This window comes from Cryptomeria japonica, chromosome 8 (genome assembly GCF_030272615.1).
Source record: "Cryptomeria japonica chromosome 8, Sugi_1.0, whole genome shotgun sequence".
Classification (NCBI taxonomy): Eukaryota; Viridiplantae; Streptophyta; class Pinopsida; order Cupressales; family Cupressaceae; genus Cryptomeria; species Cryptomeria japonica.
In genome coordinates this window covers 202,570,282-202,593,534 of record NC_081412.1, presented here as the reverse complement: position 1 = coordinate 202,593,534, position 23,253 = coordinate 202,570,282, and the positions used below count along the sequence as shown (strand labels likewise).

The 23,253-nt window shown below is 35.7% G+C and overlaps 1 protein-coding gene across 9 annotated transcripts in view; it reads left to right on the top strand.

The window, feature by feature from the left end:
• Positions 1-23,253, top strand: part of LOC131048348 (SPX domain-containing membrane protein OsI_21475) — a 275,121-nt gene that overhangs the window by 215,410 nt on the left and 36,458 nt on the right. For all 9 annotated transcript variants that reach the window (XR_009106396.2, XM_057982273.2, XM_057982271.2 and 6 more), the window contains one exon: positions 23,025-23,158. Coding sequence is in view for 8 of the 9 variants with exons in the window: in XM_057982273.2 (XP_057838256.2) it covers positions 23,025-23,158 (134 nt within the window). In the remaining variant the exon portion in view is untranslated. The remainder of the gene's footprint in view (positions 1-23,024; positions 23,159-23,253) is intronic.

Here is a 23,253-nt window from a genome sequence, read left to right as displayed (position 1 = left end):
CACCTAAATTTTAGAGCTTTATCATCAATGGGAGACCTTGTCACAGGTCTACCTAAGTTAAAGCAATATCATTTAGGGGCATGCACAGGATGTGCCCTAGGTAAAAATACTAAGGGTGCTTTTCAGAATAGTACTAGGAAAACAAGTAAAATTTTAGAGTTAGTTCATTCTGTTGTATGTGGACCTATGTCCATGCCTTCATTGGGGGGATTTCTGTATTATGTAATATTTGTTGATGACTACTCTAGGAAAACTTGGATCTACTTTCTGAAATGTAAAGAATCAGAAGAGATCTTTAATAGGTTTAAAGAATTCAAATCACTAACAGAAAACTGCTCAGGAAATAAAATTAAAACCCTAAGAACTGACAATGGGGGGGAATACACAGCAAAAATATTTAAAGAGTTTTGTAAAAATTCAGGGATTAAGAGGGAGTTAACAATACCTTATAACCCCCAACAAAATGGGATAGCTGAAAGGAAAAACAGGACAATAGTTGAAGCTGCCAAAGCTATGATTCTTGATCTGAATCTAAATATCAATCTTTGGGCAGAAGCAACTAGCACTGCTGTATATATTCAAAACAGATGTCCCCACTCTCATCTTGAAGATAAGACCCCTGAGGAAGTCTTTAATAAATCAAAACTTGATATTAGCCACCTTAGGATATTTGGATGCCCTGTCTATATTCATGTACCTAAGGAGAAAAGATTAAAACTAGAGCCTTTTGGGAAAAGGGGAATCTTTGTAGGATATAGTGAAACCTTCAAGGCTTATAGGATCTATATACCTGGTCAAAAGAATATTGAACTAAGCAGGGATGTGATCTTTGAAGAAGACTTAGCCTTCAAAAGAGCTCAAAGCTCTCTAGACCCTGAAGTCTATATCCCCTCCCCAAGCATAGATAGAGATCCTACTCCTGAGCTTCAGAGGGAGAATCCTGAGGAAACTATAAGTGAAACTCAAAGTCCACCTAGAGAAAACCTCAAGAAAAGACCACTATGGGCCACCAAAACTGTAGCAGAAGCTCAGAAATTTGTTGCTCCTCTAGGAACCTTCAGGGAAAGCAAAAGGCCTAACAAATTCACTAGCTATGTTGCCCTTATGAATGATCTCTCTAAAGCTGAACCAAACAATGTATCAGAGCTTCTTGAACATCAAGTATGGAAGGATGCCATGTCGGAAGAGTATCAGTCCATTATGAAAAATGATGTTTGGGAGATTGTTCCTAGGCCAACTAAGAAATCTGTTGTTTCATCTAAATGGCTTTTTAATATCAAACATGCTGCAGACGGTAGTATTGAAAAACAAAAGGCTAGATTTGTAGCTAGAGGGTTCGCTCAAAGAGAAGGAATAGATTATGAAGAAACTTTTGCATTTGTTGCCAGATATACATCAGTAAGAGCTGTATTAGCCATTGCAGTAGCTAAGGGGTGGAAGGTACACCAGATGGATGTTAAGACAACATTTCTAAATGGTGAGATCTTAGAAGAAGTCTATCTAGAGCAACCTGAAGGGTTTGAAATTTATGAAGCAGAGTCTCATGTGTGCAGACTCAAGAAAGCTCTCTATGGGCTTAAACAGGCTCCCAGGGCCTGGTATGAAAGAATTGACACCTATCTCTCAGGACTAGGCTTTTATAAAAATGATGTAGATCCTAATCTCCACTACAAAAGAAATAAAGGTGATATGCTAATGTTGATTTTATATGTTGATGACTTATTAATCACAAGAAATGATCGTCTTATAGATCATTGCAAGAAAGATCTATCCAAAGAATTTGATATGAAGGACTTAGGACTCCCTCATTACTTCCTAGGATTGGAAGTATGGCAGAATTCTGACAACATTATACTAAACCAAGGAAAGTATACCTTGGATATATTGAAGAGATTCAGGATGCTAAACTGTAGGCCCATGACCACTCCTATGGAAACCAATTTACATAAACTTAAAGAAGCAGCAGCAAAGTCACAACCCACTGACTCTACTCAATACAGACAGATGATTGGGTCCCTGGTGTACCTGGTGAATACAAGGCCAGATATCTATTATGCAGTTAATGCCTTAAGTCAGTTCATGTGTGAACCTAAGGAGATACACCTGGTTGCAGTAAAGCACATCATGAGATACCTACAAGGTACTCTAAACCTTGGTCTCAAATATGAGAAAGTTGACATAAACCTACATGGATTTACAGATTCAGATTGGGCTGGAAGTGTAACTGATAGAAAAAGCACCTCAGGGTGTTGCTTCAATTTGGGTTTAGCCATGATTCTTGGATTAGCAGGAAGCAGTCCTTTGTAGCACAAAGCTCCACCAAGGCAGAATACATTGCAGCTTCTATGGCTGCTTGAGATGCAGTATGGCTTAGAAAGTTGCTTGTGGGGTTGTTTGGAGAACCTATGAAACCCACTATTATACACTGTGACAATCAGAGCTGCATAAAAATTTCAATTAACCCAGTGTTCCATGACAGATCCAACCATATTGAGATCCCATACCACTATGTGCGAGATATGGTAGACAAAAATGTAATTCAATTAGAATATGTTTGTACAGGAGATCAAACGACAAATATTCTGACGAAACCTCTTTCCAGGGTGAAGGTTGATCACTTCAGAAAAGGTTTAGGTATGATAGAAAGGTAATTTGCTTTGTAATTTGTATTTACATATCAATAAGATGTTTAATGTGTAAACTTCTTTGTCATGATAAGACATTTTGGATTTTTATCCCCTGAGTTCATATCTAAGAGGTGACGATCTCTCAAGATAATGAACACTTGTATGGAGACATTATAAGGTGACGATCTTATAATGTCCAAACCAGTTATCATGTTGGATCTCTGGTGTATCATGGATGAGCCATGATTGTGTTGTGGTAAAACATTTATATGAAATGTTAGTACACCTACCACAACTTGGATAAAGATGAGAATTGAATATTTTCTCATATGATTATCCTTAAGTATTGCATGCTTAGGCAATACTGATATCATGTGCTAAGGTGATATCCTATCATCACAAGATTAATGTGATGGACTTTTGTATCACGTGTTTAGGTGATACTTCATATCATGTGATTAGGTGATATGATTTCCTAGAAAGTTAGATTGTGTAAAGAATGCTAACTATCATTTAAATTGTGATGCTTGATATACTGCTCTCATTTATCTTACCTAGCTAAGAGGGAGTGTTAATGCATGGTAGCTACGGTAAGATAAATGATTGAATGAGAGATAAATGAAGTCTCTCATTCAATCATTTATCCTATTGATTATACTATTAAGAAAACTTCAAGCTATTTTATTTGATAATCATTCCTCATTTATATCAATATCGATAATCATATTATGGCATGGCACATTGGTGATAAACGATATTTATCAGGTTAACCATCTATCCCGATCTATATCGGATGTGTTCCCAGCAAATGAAATAAGATTATCGAGTTGCTATTGGGTGGCATAGTATGCACTGTTTAATATATACAACCTTTAGTTAGTGATCGGTGTCGGTTAACATAGACACCGATTACTATCGGTTAATATGCCACGCCAAACAACACCATTAATACCGATTGGCATATATATTATGTTACGTGAACCTCGATTAATATCGGGCTAGCAAATAATTAAAACACCGGTTGTTAACATATGCAAAGGGGTGCGATCAAGTAGTGTCTTGATCGGTTATGTCCATAAGACATGACCGGTCAAGGCACTGCTTGATCCTCCCCTCTCACATATATATATATATATATATATATATATCATTTGGTATTTGTGAAGAGTATATTGAAATCTATAAATACTCCTCTTACCTGCCAAACAAAGAAGATAGTCAGAATTATAATAGAGATAGATAATACATAGATATAAAGAATAAAATTAGAATACATCTTGCATATTGAATTGTAAATTGAACAACATTGACAATTTATAATGATTAGTATCCTAATATCCTAATTTCTAACATGGTATCAGAGCAGGTTAGGCATTACTAATCATTTTTACAGGTTATACTAGAAGATATATATAATTTGATGAGAAATTTACTTATTGTCAATCAACACATATGTAAGGCTTTTTTATGAAATGCATCTGGCATGTCCTCTCTGTTATTTTAAATCAATTCATCAAGGCTAAGTTATAAAATTCTAATCATTGTTTTTCAAGGTGATACCTAATTTTTTATTTCATATTAACATCTATTTGATTACTGAGTGAGGAATGATGTTTATTCTTATGAAAAGAAAGAAAACAAAATGAATTTTTAAATAGATATCATGAGTTTCCTTTTATTTTGAAATAATTCACACATTAATTTTTGTTTACATTTTTTTTAGAGTGGAGAAGTTTGAGATAAAAATTTCATCAAAATAAATGAAATTATATAACCTAATTTTTTTTTTAGGTTCATTTGAAGACTTGATTCATTATTACCAATTCCCAAGTGACCTTCATAATCCTTTTTTATGTTATCATTATGACGTTGATCTTAAAGTAAAAGATTAAAAATAAAATATCAATAAACACCACATTATCTTATAAAGATACCAATAATAAAATATGACTTAATGGTTCCTCCTCATGAAAAAAAATATGATCAAATATCTCTCTACATTTTTTTTGAGACAGCACTCAACTATCATTCAAAATACTTTTGATCTTCCCAATTCAAATTAGAATCAAGTGAATGCTTAATAACATACAAAACATTCATTTCAAATGTCGATTAAAATATTAAAGGACTTGCAAATGAATTCTTCTCTTTCCATTGCCATATGCTTTTAAATTCATCATCCTTATTCAATATTACAAGACACATTTTTTAAACGTCGAGCATGGCAACGCTTATAAATGCCATGACTTTCTATGAAATTACGACCTTTCAAAAATCACAACCTTTAGTACAAAGAAGCATGACCCTATCTCGGAGATAAATATATATCATTCTTTTTCGATGAGCAAATTGATTCCTCTCTCTCTTTGGCTCAATGATAGACAGTGAAAACAACACCTCCATTACTGTAGTTTTGGTTGAGGATTTATTCTTTCAATCTCTCACAAAGTCGTCCTCAACTATTCTCATTCTGTAAAAGGATCTGGTCTTTGCTCTCTTCCAAATAAACAAACATTTAGTTAGCCTCATTTGTTTTTTAAAAACCTTGTCAAAGGCATACTTTTATTAATGATGGTTGACTGCAGAGAGAGCTCAAGTTCAAAAAATTTACAGCACTTTAATAGAGCGGAGCGGATTCAATCAGATGGATCACTTTTGTAACCACATATATGGACTGCCTACCTACCTCACTGAATCGATTTCAGAAATGACACAGTTATTCTCACAAATTATATCATAATTAAAGGAACGTTCCTCTTCTTGAATTTATGTCTTTTAAAAGCAAACCTATTGGAGTCTACTATAAACACTAGACTTATATGAATACTTCATTGCAACGATTAGAATTCTCTTTTCCACTGACTACAATACATTCTGCAAACTTTTTGGCTCAACTTATTATTATTTTCCTGTTAGCATTCTCTTTTGGCATGAATAAACATATGCTCTAGTGTGGAAACCTGACCTTGGTGTTCAGACTTGGTAGTTTCTAGTTTTAGCATCATATGTGGTGAAAATTGTCTTTTGTCTTGGCATCATTTCCACAATCTTTAGTTCATGACCACACTTTTTGAAAACCTTTTGTTATCCATTTAGAGCCATCTTCTACTCAAATTTGGCGTCATATTTTCCAATTCCGCATGACTCTTTCCAAATAAGGCATTTTGGGTGACCTCTATTCCTTCGATAGCACTATAATTTTCTAAAATTTTTATCTACATTTGATACTGGAGTTTACCCAACACATAGATGCAATGTAATTGTTTCAAGTTACTATTCTGAATAGCATTGTCAGTGATCCTTCCCATGTGCAGGTCGATCAAGAAAAACATTAAGAGATGATTAGAGAAAGAACCATTGACTTTGTGCTTAGTTTTTTGTGGACTTCAACGCAACCTTCTTTTATCACCTTCATAGAAACTTATCTCACAAACTCATTTGTCTTATTATTGTCATCCTTTCTTAAGAATTCTTCCAATAGTTTTGAAATCTCCAAGGGTATGGCTCTAGATTTATGGTGTTCTACATATAATATTGACAATTATGGCATTGTACATTATTTGATAAGGGTTCCTTGATCATTGGCAGCATCCTCTTGTGCCATATATGGGAGCACTAGTCTCACCAATCTAGTTGAACTTAGTTAATAAATTGCTTGAAATAATTTTTCTTTTTGAAATCTCCTTTCCTATCTTGTTACATCTTTGAAAACAAGAAAATTATAGAAGCAACATATTAAATTGTGAATTTAATTTCCCATCGCCTAGTTCGTATCAACTATCGTCTTTTTTATAGAAGGATGTTATTTGAAAGTGTTATGCCTAGAATGGTTGCCCTTGCAAGTATTAAAATTTTCTCCTTTCAATGGTCATTGAATTTAGATGTTAAAATAAAAATTATTTTTGTGTGGGAGAGTCTAGAAGGCAACATTGGAGCCCATTCCAATTTAGTTGGTAGAAGTGATAAGCTTACTATGATGTTAAACAAGGGTCATCATTATGGTTGAGGCTACTACTATTGAACTTCATTTCATATGAGATTAGTTTTCAAACAACAAAGGCTCACATATATCTTAATTGAGTAGTATAATAGACCAACATGTGGAATAGAATACCAATTTCTTAATATTATATCTAATTGATAAAGAGGATTTAATATGAAAAGAAAATGTTTTTAAATTTTCCCTGTTTCTATTATGATAATGTTTTCTAGAATCAACCATATTGAGGTAAAAAAATCTTTGAATATACCCCAACTTTAACGTGTATCTCTTTGCAAGGAGATTTATTGTTTTATGTTGCATATAATCTATCTATCCATAAATAGAGGATAAAATATTTATTTATGAAATGTATAGGCTGGCAAATATGCATAAGTAAATTGAAAATTGATAAATCACTCACTAGCATATTTTTTGGAGATCAAAGAGATTTGTTGTTCTATTTTGTATTTGATCCATTTTTTTATTTTTTTCAATCATACTATTTATAATGGGTGGTTATCTCCCTTATAAACTATCCGGGGAGCAAACTTGGAAATGATAGCTCACCCGTTGCTTAATTTTTTTATAGATTATTACTATATACAGTAGTATGTCTACATCTCTAATTATTCATGCTTATGATTATGAAAATATATGTTGATCTCCTTTCTACTAATCATTGGATTATATTCTAAATTTGTCAGGAATATTATATGATCTTTGGGAAAGAAAAATTCATAATATCATGTTTTTTCTTTGCACCATGGAGCAAGTTTAATTTATTACTATGTTACTAAAGTTATATTATTTCTTGTGTGGCGAGATTATGCCCTCAAAACATATGGTGCAAATGCTATTACATGGATGGTGCAATACCTTAATAAGAAGAATATCTTCTATGCTTATTTGAATCAAATTGACGAAATATAATGTAGCTTTTGAAGAATCAATATATGGCCTTGAAGATTTATGGAAGAGTTCCATTTGGATACATGTAAACGTACCATCTTTCTTGAAGTTATTTTACTCTTTCCAAATAATATCATTTCTAAAGTTCAAATTGAACTTTGAAGATTATGGGCACATCACTCAAGTGAAATTATTTTGTAACAAAGGCACCTTGAAGATTATGGGCACATCACTCAAGTGAAATTATTTCGTAATAAACACCTTGAAGATCATGGGAACCTCACTCAAGTGAAATCATTCTATAATAAAGACACTTTGAAGATCATGGGCACATGCTATATATTGGAATTTTAGCCATCACTTTGAAATCCTTTGTGCAGTGACTGGTTTTAGGTGATGCCATTAAGGGGGAGTGTACATGACACCACCTAGTGGCTAAATCCTAGATTTAAGACCTAATAGGCATAAGACCTTAGGCATTATATGCTCCAAATTAAAATAATGCTTGGCCTTAGGTGATGCCATTGAGGAGGAGTGTGCATGTTAATGACATCACCTAGTGGCAAAATCCTAGTTTTTAAATCCTACGGGTAGACATATGTCCTAATAGGTATGAAATACGACCTATATAGGCATTAGTAAGTCCTTTAAGCCTGCAGATAGGCATATGTAAGTCCTTTTTTGTTTTAATTACTGCAGGTAGGCATTAGTAAGTCCTATAGGAACATTTGTGCTTAAGTCCTACGGGCATTTGTAAATTCTTCTCCTTGTAAATCTTGCACTTGTAAAAGCATTGTATTAAGTCCTACGGGCACTATGTAATGAACCTAGGGAGAGGCTAATTTGAGGAGACCGCGGCTCCAATATAATTTTTTAAGACCTCATGGCATCATTTTTAGAACACTAGGATTATAAATTATGACAAGATGACTTTCATGTTAATATATAGCCCTCGTGAATCTAACTGATGGTAAATCGGTTATTATCTGGAGAGTGATATATTAACAAAGCATACAGTTTGGAAATTAAACATAAACAAACTAATTGTTATGAACGGTTGCCTCCGTAGGGGCATGTCCATACGTGGCAACTGCCACGTATGGACATGTCCCTACGTAGGCAACCTTTCCTCTTGTATTTAAACCGGATTCAATGATGGAGACGATCAATAACTCACGGCCATCAGTCTTCCAGAATCGCTGTCATTATTCTTCGATCCATATTTCACAACATGGTATCAGAGCCAGCATATTAAGAGAATAAATTAGACAGCCATATTACTCATAAGCATTTATCGGAAGTAAATAACAAATCGATGCAGAGGCTATATACGCAGAGGATATATCCGACTAAGAAAATATTCAAAATGTCAAGTAATATGAGAGTGGAAGATAGACTCGAAGGAGCCTCCAACTTCGTTTCCTAGAAGATACAAATCCTTGCCATTCTTGAAGAACTAGAATTAGAGTCTTACATCGAAGAAAATCTAGACATGCCATATGATGAACCAGAGAAATCTACCTGGAAAAGGCGTAATAATAAAGCAAAGAAAATAATTATTGACTTAGTCAAAGATCATATTCTTCCATCTATAGCCAGACTGCCTAAAGCATATGAAGTATTTAAAACGATTAAAAATACATATGAAGTTAACAATGCGAGCAGAATGTTAACCTTGAAACAACAACTTTTAAACATAAAGATGAATAAAGATGATACAATATCTACATACTTTTCAAGTATATCTGAAGTAAAAGACCAATTACAAACTATTGGAAATGAGGTAGATGATCAAGAAATCTCTCTCATAGCTCTAAGAGGATTACCAATTTCATGGGAATCCTACATTCAATGTATTAGCAGAACACCCCCCTTACCCAAATTTGAACAACTTAAGAATGAGTGCATTCAAGAGGAATCTTGACTAATCTCAAGAGGATTAGGGCCAAATAAAGAAGGAGAAATCCAAGCACATAATACAAATACCTTCAACAAAAAGAAAAAGTTCTCCAAACGGAAGAGAGGAAATAAAAACCATCAGAAAAGAGATATGTCTAAAATTCAGTGTTACAAATGCGACAAATATGGGCACACTCACAGAAATTGTCCAGAAAGGAAGAAAACACAAGCTACTCTAGCCGAAGTCAAAGGAGAAAACTCACTTTTCTTCTTAGCCCTATCAAGCGAAATAAATACAAATAAAAACACTTGGATCGTAGACAGTGGAGCATCAAGGCATATAACTGGATTCAGAAATCAGTTTGAAACACTTAACGGGCACTCAAGTGAAGAGGTTTCTATTGGAGATAACTCCACATATCCTGTGAAAGGAATTGGGACCTGTACTATCAAACTAAGAAATGGAGTATCTCTACAATTAAAGGATGTTCTGTTTGTACCTGGAATAAAAAGAAATCTAGTCTCAATCTCAGGCCTAGCTGATCAAGGATATCGGGTTACCTTCAATGAAGATAAAGTTCTACTCTGGCCTAAAAATACAAATATCAAAAATGCCATAACAGTAGGTTCAAGAGATGGTAGCCTATACAAACTATGCAGTGATCAAAAGGAAGCACTAAATCTTGAAGTTTCAAATAATAATGAATTATAGCACAAAAGATTAGGACACCTAAGATATAGTTCTCTATCCAACATAAAGAAGATTACTTCAGGACTGCCCCAACTAAAATCTGGACACACAGGCATTTGCAAAGGATGTGCCTTGGGAAAGAATGTGAAAGTTTCTTTTCCCTCAAGCGAGCACAAATAAAAAGTCATTTTAGAACTAATTCACTCAGACCTATGCGGTCCCATGTTAACACCATCCCTAACTGGATCCTTACACTACATAATCTTTATTGACGACTACTCTCGAAAAACATGGATATATTTTCTAAAGTGCAAAGACTCAAATGAAGTACTATCTAAGTTCAAAGAATTCAAGGCACTAGTAGAAAACCAGTCAGGGAAGAAAATTAAGGTGTTAAGATCCGACAATGGGGGAGAATATACATCTGACAACTTCAAAGACTTTTGTAATTTTGTTGAGATTAAGAGGGAGTATACTGTACCATATAATCCACAACAGAATGGAGTAGCAGAAAGAAAGAACAAAACCATAATTGAAGCAGAAAAAGCCATGATGCATGACCAAAACTTACACACTTCATTCTGGCAGAAGCTTCAAATACAGCAGTCTACATTCAAAACAGATGTCCGCACTCAGTCCTAGAAAACATAACTCCTGAAGAAGCTTTTACAGGGAACAAACCAGACTTAAGTCATTTAAGGATATTTGGCTGTCCCGTATATATACATGTTCCTAAAGAAAAGAGGACAAAACTAGAACCATCCGGAAAAAGAGGTATCTTCATTGGCTATAGTGAAAATACTAAAGGATATCGCATTTACATTCCAGGGAAAAAATCTGTTTAGATAAGTAGAGATGTAAAATTTGAAGAAAACACTACACTCAAAGAACCTGAGGATGATAACATTACTAAAGAAGAAGAAGATTACATAACTGAGATTGAGAGGGAGAATATCATAGAAAATTCTGAACCTTCAGACACTGAGAGGGAGGACATCATAAGAGCTTCTGAACCTCTTGTTGATGAAAATATTGAAACACTCAATAACAAGAAAAGACCTCTATGGGCAAGGAAAATGATTGAAGAGAATAATGTAGAATCAAATGAAATTTCCAAAGAAAATAAGAGAACAAGAACTCTAAAATGTTATGCTTCACTTCTAACCGAACTCACAAATTCTGAACCAACAAATGTCAGAGAAGCCTTATCAAAACAGGCTTGGAAAGATGCTATGGTTGAAGAATATCAATCTATACTAAAGAATGATGTTTGGGATATAATGCCTAGACCAAAAGACAAATCAGTTGTCTCATCCAAGTGGTTATTCAAGATCAAAAATGCATCTGATGGCAGCATTGAAAAACATAAAGCTCGCTTTGTGGCCAGGGGATTCTCTCAGAAAGAAGGAATTGATTATGAAGAGACATTTGCCCCAGTTGCCCGGTATACGTTAGTAAGAACAATCATTGCAATTGTAGCATCCAAAGGATGGAAAATTCACCAAATGGACACAAAGACTGCCTTCCTAAATGGTTCAATTGAAGAAGAAGTATATATAGAACAACCAGAAGGATTCACCATACGTGATAAAAATTGCTATGTTTGTAAACTAAAGAAAGCTCTCTATGGGTTAAAACAAGCACCTAGGGCCTGGTATGCAAGATAGACAACTATCTCTCCAAACTAGGGTGCTCCAAGAACCTAGCAGATCCCAACATCTACTTCAAGGCTTCAAATGGCAATATGATTATATTGGTCCTTTACGTGGATGATCTTTTGATAACAGGAGAGGATAATCTCATTGAGAAATGTAAGCAAGATCTGGCAGCAGAATTCAATATGAAGGATCTAGGGCTTCTACATTATTTTCTAGGATTAGAAGTATGGCAGAAGAAAAACTACATCTTCCTAAATCAAGGAAAGTACACCACAGATATTCTAACTAGATTTGGGATGATGGAGTGTAAGCCATTAGCTACACCAATGGAAACTAATTTGCACAAGCTGAAAATTGAGGCAGAAGATTCAGAACCTATAGATCCCACACTCTACAGACAAATCGTCGGTTCACTCATGTATTTGGTAAATACTCGTCTTGATATCTGCTATGCTACAAATGTATTAAGTCACTTCATGTGTGAACCTAAGAAGATACATCTAATGGCTGCTAAACACATTCTAAGATATTTACGAGGCACAATCGGACTTGGCTTAAAGTATGAAAATGTTGAGATTCAACTTGAAGGATATTCTGATTCTGATTGGGCTGGAAGTACCACTGACCGTAAAAGTACTACAGGGTGTTGCTTCAGTCTTGGTTCTGCTATGATATCTTGGTTCAGCAGAAAATAGTCAGCAGTTGCACAAAGCTCCACCGAAGCAGAATATATGGCAGCCTCCATGGGAGCTCGTGAAGCGGTATGGCTAAGAAAGTTATTATTTGGATTATTTGGAAAAACTCTGAATTCAACAATAATTCATTGTGATAATCAGAGCTGTATCAAGCTCTCAGTAAATCCAGTTTTTCACAATCGATCCAAACATATTGAGATCCCTTATCACTACATAAGAGATATGGTAGATCGAAACGTCATAAAACTAGTGTACATCAGTACTGAAGAACAAAATGTTGATATCTTCACCAAGCCACTTGCAAGATTGAAGATAGAATACTTCATAAGTAAACTTGGTATGACTAAATTATAATTGAGATTATTAGGATGAAATTCCTATCATGTGTAATTTGTTCATGAATAAATAAATAAAATGTATATTGCAATATTCTAACTGTGTTCAAGAAGATGACGATCTTCTTATGTTTAAGGTCACTATTTCAAGGTGACGATCTTGACAATAGTTGACCAAGTGTCAAGATTAACTACATTAAGTTGTTGTCTCGGACTGTGTGGGATATCTTGATCCTAAAGTATGTGATCATCTCATGATTGACTTCTTAAGTGATTGTCCCGGACTGAGCCGGATATCATGATATTGAGTTTATTGTCATGACAAGACTATATTAAATGTTGTCCCGAATTGTGTCGGAAGTCCTGACAGAATATGCTCCCAAGAAAATTACTTAGATCCACTCCTGCTAAGAGGGAGTGTTAATATATAGCCCTCGTGAATCTAACTAATGGTAAATCGGTTATTATCTGGAGAGTGATATATTAACAGAGCATATAGTTCGGAAATTAAACATAAACAAACTAATTGTTATGAATGGTTGCCTCCATAGGGGCATGTCCATACGTGGCAGCTGCCACGTATGGACATGTCCCTACGTAGGCAACCTTTCCTCTTGTATTTAAACCGGATTAGCTGCCACGTATGGACATGCCCCTACGTAGGCAACCTTTCCTCTTGTATTTAAACCGGATTCAATGATGGAGACGATCAATTACTCACAGCAATCAGTCTTCCAGAATTGCTGTCATTATTCTTCGATCCATATTTCACAACATTTCATGTAGTCCAGAATGCATGATCTTCATGTTGGCATATATTTGTGTCCTTGTTTATCACTGTCAGAGAAGACCTATATTACCGGGGTACTTCATTTTTTCTTTTATGGAAATTGATGTGTGATCGCCCATTAACATTAAGGGGGAGTGTTAGAACATAAAGTTATTAGGGATCACATCGTTATACCTTATATATAATGTTCTAATATAAGGTTATAAAACCTTATATATTATATGCTTTATAAGCATATTCCATTTGAAATAATTATAATCTAATAATTATCAGATTATTAATTATTTATGAGTGGGGGTTATTGAAAAGGTGTGACTAGTGTAGTATCCCAGTTGTTTTTTTTGCTTTTTTAGGCCAATGATAATCATCCACAAACAGATAACCCGTTAAGGTTAGAAAGCATAACTGAAAACTTGCTGGAAAATGCAACCCTTCCACTTTCTGATCACCGAGTGCCCAATATGGGAAGGTGAGGGCATACGGTGTTGAGGGGATCATTAGCTTCAAATAACTGGAAACAATACAATGCTTGGGTGGCAAGCCAACCCCTTCTGCTTATCCAGCGGGAATGCAAGAAACTTGGCGGTGAACCGGCCAAGAGAAACATACAAAGGCACAAATCACTCAACCGCGATATTTCAGCAGGAGGATTGAAATTACAAAACAATCACAACTCAACCGCTTATGTAGCGGGAGGACCATTACACTCAGACATCACTCGACCACTTATGCAGTGGGAGGACTGAATTACAATTTACTTGAAAATAGGCGGCAAGCCAGCCTCTTCCACTTTTCAGTGGGGTGAGAGTTACAAACCAGAATTGGTTAGTAGTACTACTACTTAACCTTACAATAATCAAGATAATGTGAGAAGAGAGTAATGCTGAATATCCAAATAAGAACATGAAATTTCTGCTAACATCAAATCTGCAAGCTGGAATTGCAAAACCAACAGCCTATGGATTCACTAAAATGCTCACAACTCTCTCAATACTTATCCAAAACACCCAAAATTAGTTCTAAACAATTTCTATGCCCGCCACAATGAAAACAAACCCAAGGAAATCCATGGAAACACCCATATTTATTTTACACGCTTCCCAATGCATTCACTAAACCCCATGCCTAACCTGGGAAGTTCGATTTTCAATATAAAAGTCCACACTCAGAATAAGATGCTAAAAACTTACAATATGCATCGCCAATGGTAGGAATAAAGGATGAGCCGGTACCCAGAATGATGGAATCGCCTGGTCAAGCGGTGTGAGCAAAATACACTTTCAGCAGTCCCGTGACCAACAACCAAAAAACACTCCAATCTCCATCAAAACACTCCACAATTTGCAACTCACTCACCAACAGCACTGGGAATACATGAACACAGCTAGGTACTATCTTGCAAGTACGAAATTGAGACTTAGCTAGGAAGCCACACTTCGAAGCTCAGATTTTTCAATTGCCAATTCGACAGCATAACGATGCAAATTCATTTCATATCCAAATGGGAGGCCAAGCACCTGTATTTATAGTTTTTTTCCTCTGAAATTCAAATGTAAATGCTCCCAAATTCACCTCACCAAATTTCATTTCATTTCACTCTCACATGGCATCCAAATTGCATTTCATTTCATTTCCCAAGGTGGGCGCCCAAGTTGCATTTTAACCAATAATTCAACAAGTTCGAACTTGCCTAAGTCTTCAATAATAACTTAATGCATTCTTCAAATTTCAACGCCTAACTTAGGAAAATATAACATTGATATTAGATAAAATGTCTTTTCCTAAGTCGCCCAATATATCATTAATCAGTAATAAAATAAATAAATATTAAACCTTAGGATAAGGAAATAATATTTAATTAAATCACTTATGACTCCAATACTGATTATCAACAAAATCTAGGATGAAGTTGAGCAATGAAGACCACTGAATTGCTATAGGATCGGGACCCTGTCCAAACTGCTAAAAATAAAATTGCTCAATACTACCACTTACTAAAAATAGTAAGTCATGAAATACTCCTTCGAAAAACATGTTACTAAAAATAGTAAGTCATGAAATACTCCTTCGAAAAACATGATCTTCGCACTCGGAGAAAGAGCTTGGAAAGCTCAGTAAGACAACATCATCCAAACAGCCAAACCCTAACTTACTAAAAATAGTAAGTTCTCACTTCACCAAAGAATCAAATGCATGTTATACCACCCTGGAGCTCATGAAAAACCCAGAAGGAAACCATAGATAGAACTGAAGAATTCCCTCCTGGTAAACTCTAAAAAGCTCGTGCAAAACTCCACAAAAGTTGGAAACCCTAATTCTCCTTTCCAAATAGCTTATGGGTCTCTGGAATAGGCCAATGGACCACTAAACTAATCACTGTGGAGAAGGGGACATTACAATTAGTGAAGCCACCCTTCCTCCTATATTTAAGGAGGTTCTCTCTTATTTGAGAGGTGTGTGAATTTGGAGCTTTATGGTGAGTTGTATCACTATGCACAAGAGGTATTATTGGCCATGTGGAAGTATTGGAGGAGTATCCCCAGGTTCAATTCTATTTTGTGATAGACTATATTTGTAAGTGTATTAATAAAATGATGCTTTATGGGTTTTTTTACCCAAAAGTGTTTTCCCCATGTATATCTTGTGTAATGTCTGTATTTATGCATGTATGATTATTATTTCATTTATTTTATATCTTCTTTATAATGATTAGTATCCTAATATCCTAATTTCTAACAGAGATGTTGCATAAATTGTTGTAATGGCAGCTGAAGCAAATATATGAACATTGAAATATGGTGTTTATTGTCTTTGTTTTCTTTTGTTTGCATGGTTTCCGTCAACAGTTTAGATAGATCTTTCTATTTTGGGTGTGCAGGTATTTGATGGATTCAGGCTCATACCATTGAGGATTTACTGATTGTATGTTCTTGTGTATGGTTAGTCTGAGCCTTTAATTGCGTTTAGTTCAATTGCAGGTGTCCATCTGAGCTGCGCTAGAATTGGGTGCTTAGCCATGCATTTGCAGTCTGAAAATCTTCCAAGTCCCTTTGAAGATTGCAGCGTCCCTACGAGGTTGTGAGCCATTCTGGCCAAGCAGGGATTGGTTATGTTGAAATCCGTCTACCCGCACACCAGTCTGGCTAATCTTAGGTCTCTTAACCCTTCTCTTTTTCTTTTATTTCCCAGTTCGAGAATTGCAGCAGACCAACTTGTTGTAAAATGTAAGTCCCCTTGTGCTCCCAGCAAAACACATCAGTCACTGAGTTATCTTGCAATCAAGACCTGACAACCGAAACCTTGAGGTCGTCCCCATTGATCAACTAAAACAGCATTAGGGATTTTCTTATTTCAAGAGAGGATAGGATACTCAACGAGAACATTCTATTCTGTGTTGGTCGTATAGAGTTGTAGTAATACGATTTTAGCCATGTCAACACTTTGCGTAGTCATTTGAAATTGACTAAGGAGATGTGTCCAAAGACACAAGAGTAGAAAGACAAAATGTCCAAGGAACCATATGCTCTAGCTGTAGGAAGTTTAATGTACGTCATGGTATGCACGAGACTGGATATTGCACTTGATGTTGGAGTCATAACCAGGTATATGAGTAATCCTGGATTGGAGCATTGGAATGCAATAAAGTGGGTTCTTAGGTATTTGAGAGGTACATCCAATAAGCATTCATGTTTTGGGGGCTCTAATAGTGATTTAGCAAGTTATGTAGACTTAGATTTGGTAGGGGATATTGATACCAGGCGAAGTACTACAGGTTATGTCTTTACTGTAGGTGGGATAGCGGTGAGTTGGATCTCTAGGTTGCAAAAGATGGCTGCTTTATCCACGACAGAGGCAGAGTATTTAGCTGCAAGAGAAGCAAGCAAGGAGATGATATGGCTGCAATATTTCATGGAAGAATTGGGCAAACAACAGACTAATAGTTATTTGTTTACAGATAGCCAGAGTGCCATTCATCTTGCAAATAATTTTGCCTTGCATTCAAAGACAAAACACATACAGTTGAGGTATCACTTCATTTAGTCAATGTTGGATGATGGATGGTAAGGTTGGAAAAGATACATATCGATGAAAATCCAGCGGATATGTTTACAAAGGCATCCTCTTCAGCTTTGGTTGGTCTTCAAGACTGAAAATGTTAAAAAACATTCCAATGGTAGCTACAGGGTCAGCGGTGTTATGACCAGTCTCCAAGTGGGAGATTGTTGTTGTATGGAGCCTAATCAGACTCGGATGTTAAATTTTCTCGACTTTTATCGGCGTAGTTTCCCCCCACTTTTATAAAGGCGTCGGGAGTTATTTTTTCTATTGGTTGACATATTCTAACCCTATTTTTGTAACCGACATAAGTCTTGTTAAAACGGCTAAGGGTTTGGGTTTTTTGTGGAGATTTTTGTAGCATTTTGCAGTGGTATTGAGTTGTGAAGGATTGTTGGTTGTAATCAGTTCGATTTGCTAGATAATAATATTGGAATCTCTGTTTGGTGGATGTAGCCCGAGTTTGGCTGAACCACATTAAAAATTGTCTCCTCACTATTATTATTTATGTGTTTTTCATTCCTCTATTTAATCTTTATTTGCATATAATTGATATTTTTTGCATGCAATTCCTAACAATTCTAATTTTGAAGAATGAGTTTCCTTTAGAAAATGAAATTTTGCATCATAAAGATGTGAAATAAGAAGTAATAATTGTTTGGTTTAGCCAGAATCAAAATGCACAATTTAACCTTCTACAAACGAAACCAAGTTAGAATAAATAGCAATGTCTATCATATACAATGAGAGTGTATGTAATGCACAAAGTAACGTTTCTTATATAGGCAAGATAATGAGTTGAGAAGCGTGGTGACAATGGCTAACTACCCTACTAAATGTACAACACTTGTGAGCTCACTTGACAAATGTGTGAGCAAGTGTCAAATATGCATGCAAGAGGTGTCTCACAAAGTGAGGACACATGTTGCAACCACATGAGGTGAGACAAAACTATTAGTCTGTAAGTAGAGACTTAATCAATATTATTGAAACATGGACCAGCTAGGACTCGAACCTAGAACTTTCCATACGCTGCTAGAGTGCTCTATCACTGAGCTACTGGCCCCTCTTGGACCAGTCCATCGTCAGTCCGGGTGTGGCTTATTTCCAACACCAACATTTGATACTATACTTGCTTTGTTTTGCAGATATGTAAGGAAGATGATACTACTTTGAGGCAAGATGAGCAATCAAAAGATGAAGGAATGACTTGACCAAGACAAGTACTTCCTATCACCACTATACAGGATCAAGAGGAGACTTCATCAGCAAACACAAGAACATCAAGGAAGAAAAGATCTCAAAGTGTTTGAAGGCTCTCACTTGGCTCTGATACCATGTTGAGACATGGACCAGCTAGGACTTGAGGATGTTTTGACATGAGTGGACTTGGATGGACCAATGCGGACTTGAGGATGTTTTGACATGAGCGGACTTGGATGTATCCTTGCAAAGGCGGAATTGGCATGTGCTTGGCCATGTTTCTCTTTTCTTGATTGAACCTCTTACTCCATGCCTTCCAATTTGAGCGAATTTTTCATCTAGACAGACATGTTCCTACTTCCATTGTCACCTTTATATTTGATTAGCCATGTTGATGCCATGTCCATGCCATGTTTTATTTGGAACAAAACCCTAATTAGGGTTTTCACCTTGCTTTTTGTACTTGAAGACATAATTTTTCAATTCTAAAGACATGGGCACTGATCATATGGCCTGAGGAATGATCTTTTGGAACAAAACCCTAATTAGGGTTTTTACCCTTCTTTTTACACTGAGGCAAAATTTCTCAATTCTGACGACATGGGTAGTGATGATATAACTTGAGAAACAAAACCCTAATTCTACTTTCAAAAAAGCAAAATAAAGAAAAAGGCAAAAAAAGAAAAAAGCAAGCCAAAAAAGATGCTTCTCGGAATGTGCCCAAAGTGCCAAAAACAAAACTTTATTAATTTAGAAAAAAGAAAAAAAGAGCAAAAAAATTAATTTAGAAAAAAAACAAAAGAGCAAAAAAATTCTAAAAGTAGAATGTTGTCAGAAATGACCCAAAGCAATTGCGATCCTCATCCTTCAGACCTTCTAAACACTTTGACAACGTTCAAACACTGATCTGACCATGAATTCTCTATTTGGGTTGGGATGATTTCTCAAAAACTACTCATTGTAAAAAGACTAGTGATTAGTAGTTGCGACGCCAAAGCAAAATCCTAAAAAGCAAAAAAAAACGGGGGTCCCCATTTGCAATGGGGCGATGTGTGTAAAAGGTCACAATAGGGAGTAAGGATGTGGAGAGAAAATAAGGACCACCAAGTGGAGTAAGAAGGTTGCAGATAACAACCTCTCTTAGGCATGGCATAGAAATGGCTCCGATAGGCTCTCCCTCCCTCCCAAGAAGAGGATAAGAATGGCACAAAAGCTAACTTGAGCCGCCAAGCAGAGCAAGTAAGTCTCTTAGGCTTGGTGTAGAAATGGCTCAAGGGAAGTCCCCATTCCTTCCAAGCATAAAGAAATGTAAAGGAACTATTGCACAAAGAAGGTAGTTCCTCTCAAGATTGGGTAAACTGGCTCAAGGAAGCTAGCCCCCCTCAAGTGGACAGAATGGCTCAAGGAAGCCAACCCCTCTCAAGTTGGGCAATGGCTCAAAGAAAGCTAGTACCTCCCAGGTTAGATAGAGATAGCTCAAGGAAGCCAATCTCTCTCAAGTTTGGACAGAATGGCTCAAGGAAGCTAGTCCCTCTCAATTTGGGAAATGGCTCAAATAAAGCTAGTTCCTCCCAAACTGGGCAGAGATGGCTCAAGGAAGCCAGTCTCTCTCGAGTTAGACACAAATGGCTCAAGGAAGCCAGTCCATATCAAGTTTGGGCAGAACGGCTCAAGGAAGCCGCCCCTCTAAGTTGCCATAGATGCAATGAGAATAAGTAGAAAACTTTTCTGACATTTATCATTACTTTCATTTATATGATTATATATTTGGTACTACTAATCTATGTGCAGATTCATCCAAGAAAGAAGATAAGGAAGAATTGCTTGAGGACAAGCAAATTCAAGAGGGGGAGACTGTCATGTCCCCATTCAAGACCTAAGGTTAATAAGATTCAATACCGATCACCACTATCAATACACTCGATAGGGGACATTACACAGACTGAACAATAGAGATAGAAAGTAAAATACATCATCGGCATGAAGATAAAGATTAATCATGACCACTCGATGGACTTCAAATCTAAATACTATACCACTATCACTGATAATAATCACAGCTGCAAGATAGATACAATGAGCCAACACTAAATATACGTATGAGGATCTATTAATGGAGGAAGGCACGTTCATTCATGAGATTCGGCATTTACTTAATATGTGTATAAGGATCGAATTAATAGAGGAAGGCACATTCATTCATAAGTATTGGCATTTTAAGTCAGTCAGCCTCAGCTCAAGGATAAACATCGATCTGATTCAACAAGGAACCATTATTACAGGAGGTGATTCGATGATGCATAATGAAAATCAATGATGCATATAACCATTGAGATAAGCAAAGATTAGTATATCAATTAACTAACCATAATGAAAGGAGACGGGTTATATTTCCAAATCGTGAGAAGACACAACCAAAGAAGGCATCCATTCAGATGACAATATATAAGATTATGTCAATCCTTGCATAAGGGGGGAGCATCGTGGAGTTTTCTTTATTTTTATCGTTTAGTTGGGATCGCTCTCAATAAGCATATGTCATAGGAACATTATCAGTTGCCAGTAATATTGTACATATCAGATACAGCACCACAAGATTGCAAGTATCAAAAGACAATCTGGAACCACATCTATAATTGAGGTTGTAAGCATCTAAAACAGAATCTGTAACAACGACCTATTGCTCATAACAATATTATACCCTGCATAGATACCATTGCTGCAAGCAATATTTATCGTTGCGCTCAAAGGGTTTATATCAGACATATTATTATTATACCAACATTATAAGCTATAGAGAACATCTTATCCATAACATGTTTCATCATTACATCAGATATTGTTATTAAATATATTAATACCATCTTGTATATATTTATATCATTTGCATCAGAAGCAGCAGTTGATATTTCTCATCTAACTTCCATTATTATTGGGTCTAAGTGCAAGTATTTGGGTAAAGTGTGATAAGTTGAAATTATTGTCCCAATATCTTTGCCCATCTCTAAAAGGGGACATTGCAAATAGATAGGCTTCCTTTTGTACAGATAAGGTGTTTTAATATTCAAAGTTGAAAATTAATTAACGTTTTTTTCTTGGAGCATAAAAGGTAAAAGTGTGAAACTATAAGAACACCATGAATTTTTTATTAAAGCTTGTAAATGGTAAAATTATATTTTTTAATCTCCTATTGAATGTGCTGTACTTTTTTGTTCAGAGATGTGCTTTCCCTCCTTAGCTTTGAACTGAGAGAATGTCTTATCCTTTCCTAAGTAGGCGTACATAGGGACAATCCCTGTATAGTCATCGATTACCAAGTGTTGGAGAAGATAGAAATAAGCCAAACAATTAAAATACTGACGCTCAAGAACCTACAAGTAAAATAGGTGTTCTATGTTAAGAAAAAACAATCAGAGAAAGCAGTTGGTAAAAACTCGAGCTGAAATCTTGTGCTATGACTGGAGAAAACTACAATCACATACAAATTGATACTCAGAGCAAAAGAAGAATCTTCATAATTGATCACCTTAATGTGCCAATTCAAGTTCTTATGATAATTGATATCCATAGAATAACACCATCAACACACAATATAACTGCAATATAAAGGGGAAAAAAGAAACAATACATCACAATTGATAAAAGAATCAAACTATTGCTTAGAATGTACAGAAAAGAAAGAAATAATCACTTATAAGTTTATAACCATGAAATTTCCACAGTCCATGATGTTCTTAGCTTGCTTTTCTTGAATTTTGATGCTTTTCTGCATCAAAATTCTACACAGTTTTATCCAGAAAAGCAAGCTAAGAAATAATCATTTAAAATAAATGTGTTTTAACTTTAAATAAGCCTTAGCAGCACATCCTTTGCAACTAAGGATTCTATTGGTATTTTATTCTTTCAATGTTGTAAGATTGATTTCAAGTGAAATGAACTTAATATAAAACATTTATCGTGAATCCCTTGATTCAAACTCCCTAAAGAGATCCCTTTTATTAAGGCATTCGCTATTCCCCTGTGTTTCCCTGGTGTTTCGGAGGACATCTCACTCGTAATGTGTTATCAGTATTTTCTCTCAGGGGAACTTGTAAGAACAATCCATATATTTTATCTTAATATTACCCCTTGCCTCCTATTTTTCATTCATTGATAGGTTTTCACTTTTGTTTGCTGCAGGCAACTCATTATTGCTGCTGAGATACTTACTTGTTTGGGTATATTAATCACCTTCAAATATCCATCACACTATTCGGTTGCACAGTATGTCACTGGATCATTTGTCACTTTTGTATCAGCAGAAGTTCTTGAAGGTAAGGCCATTACCCAGGCTCTTACACATTTCCTTTTAACTGACTGTAGTAGCTTGGAACTTGTTCAGTTGACACTACTGATTGAGATAAAAGGA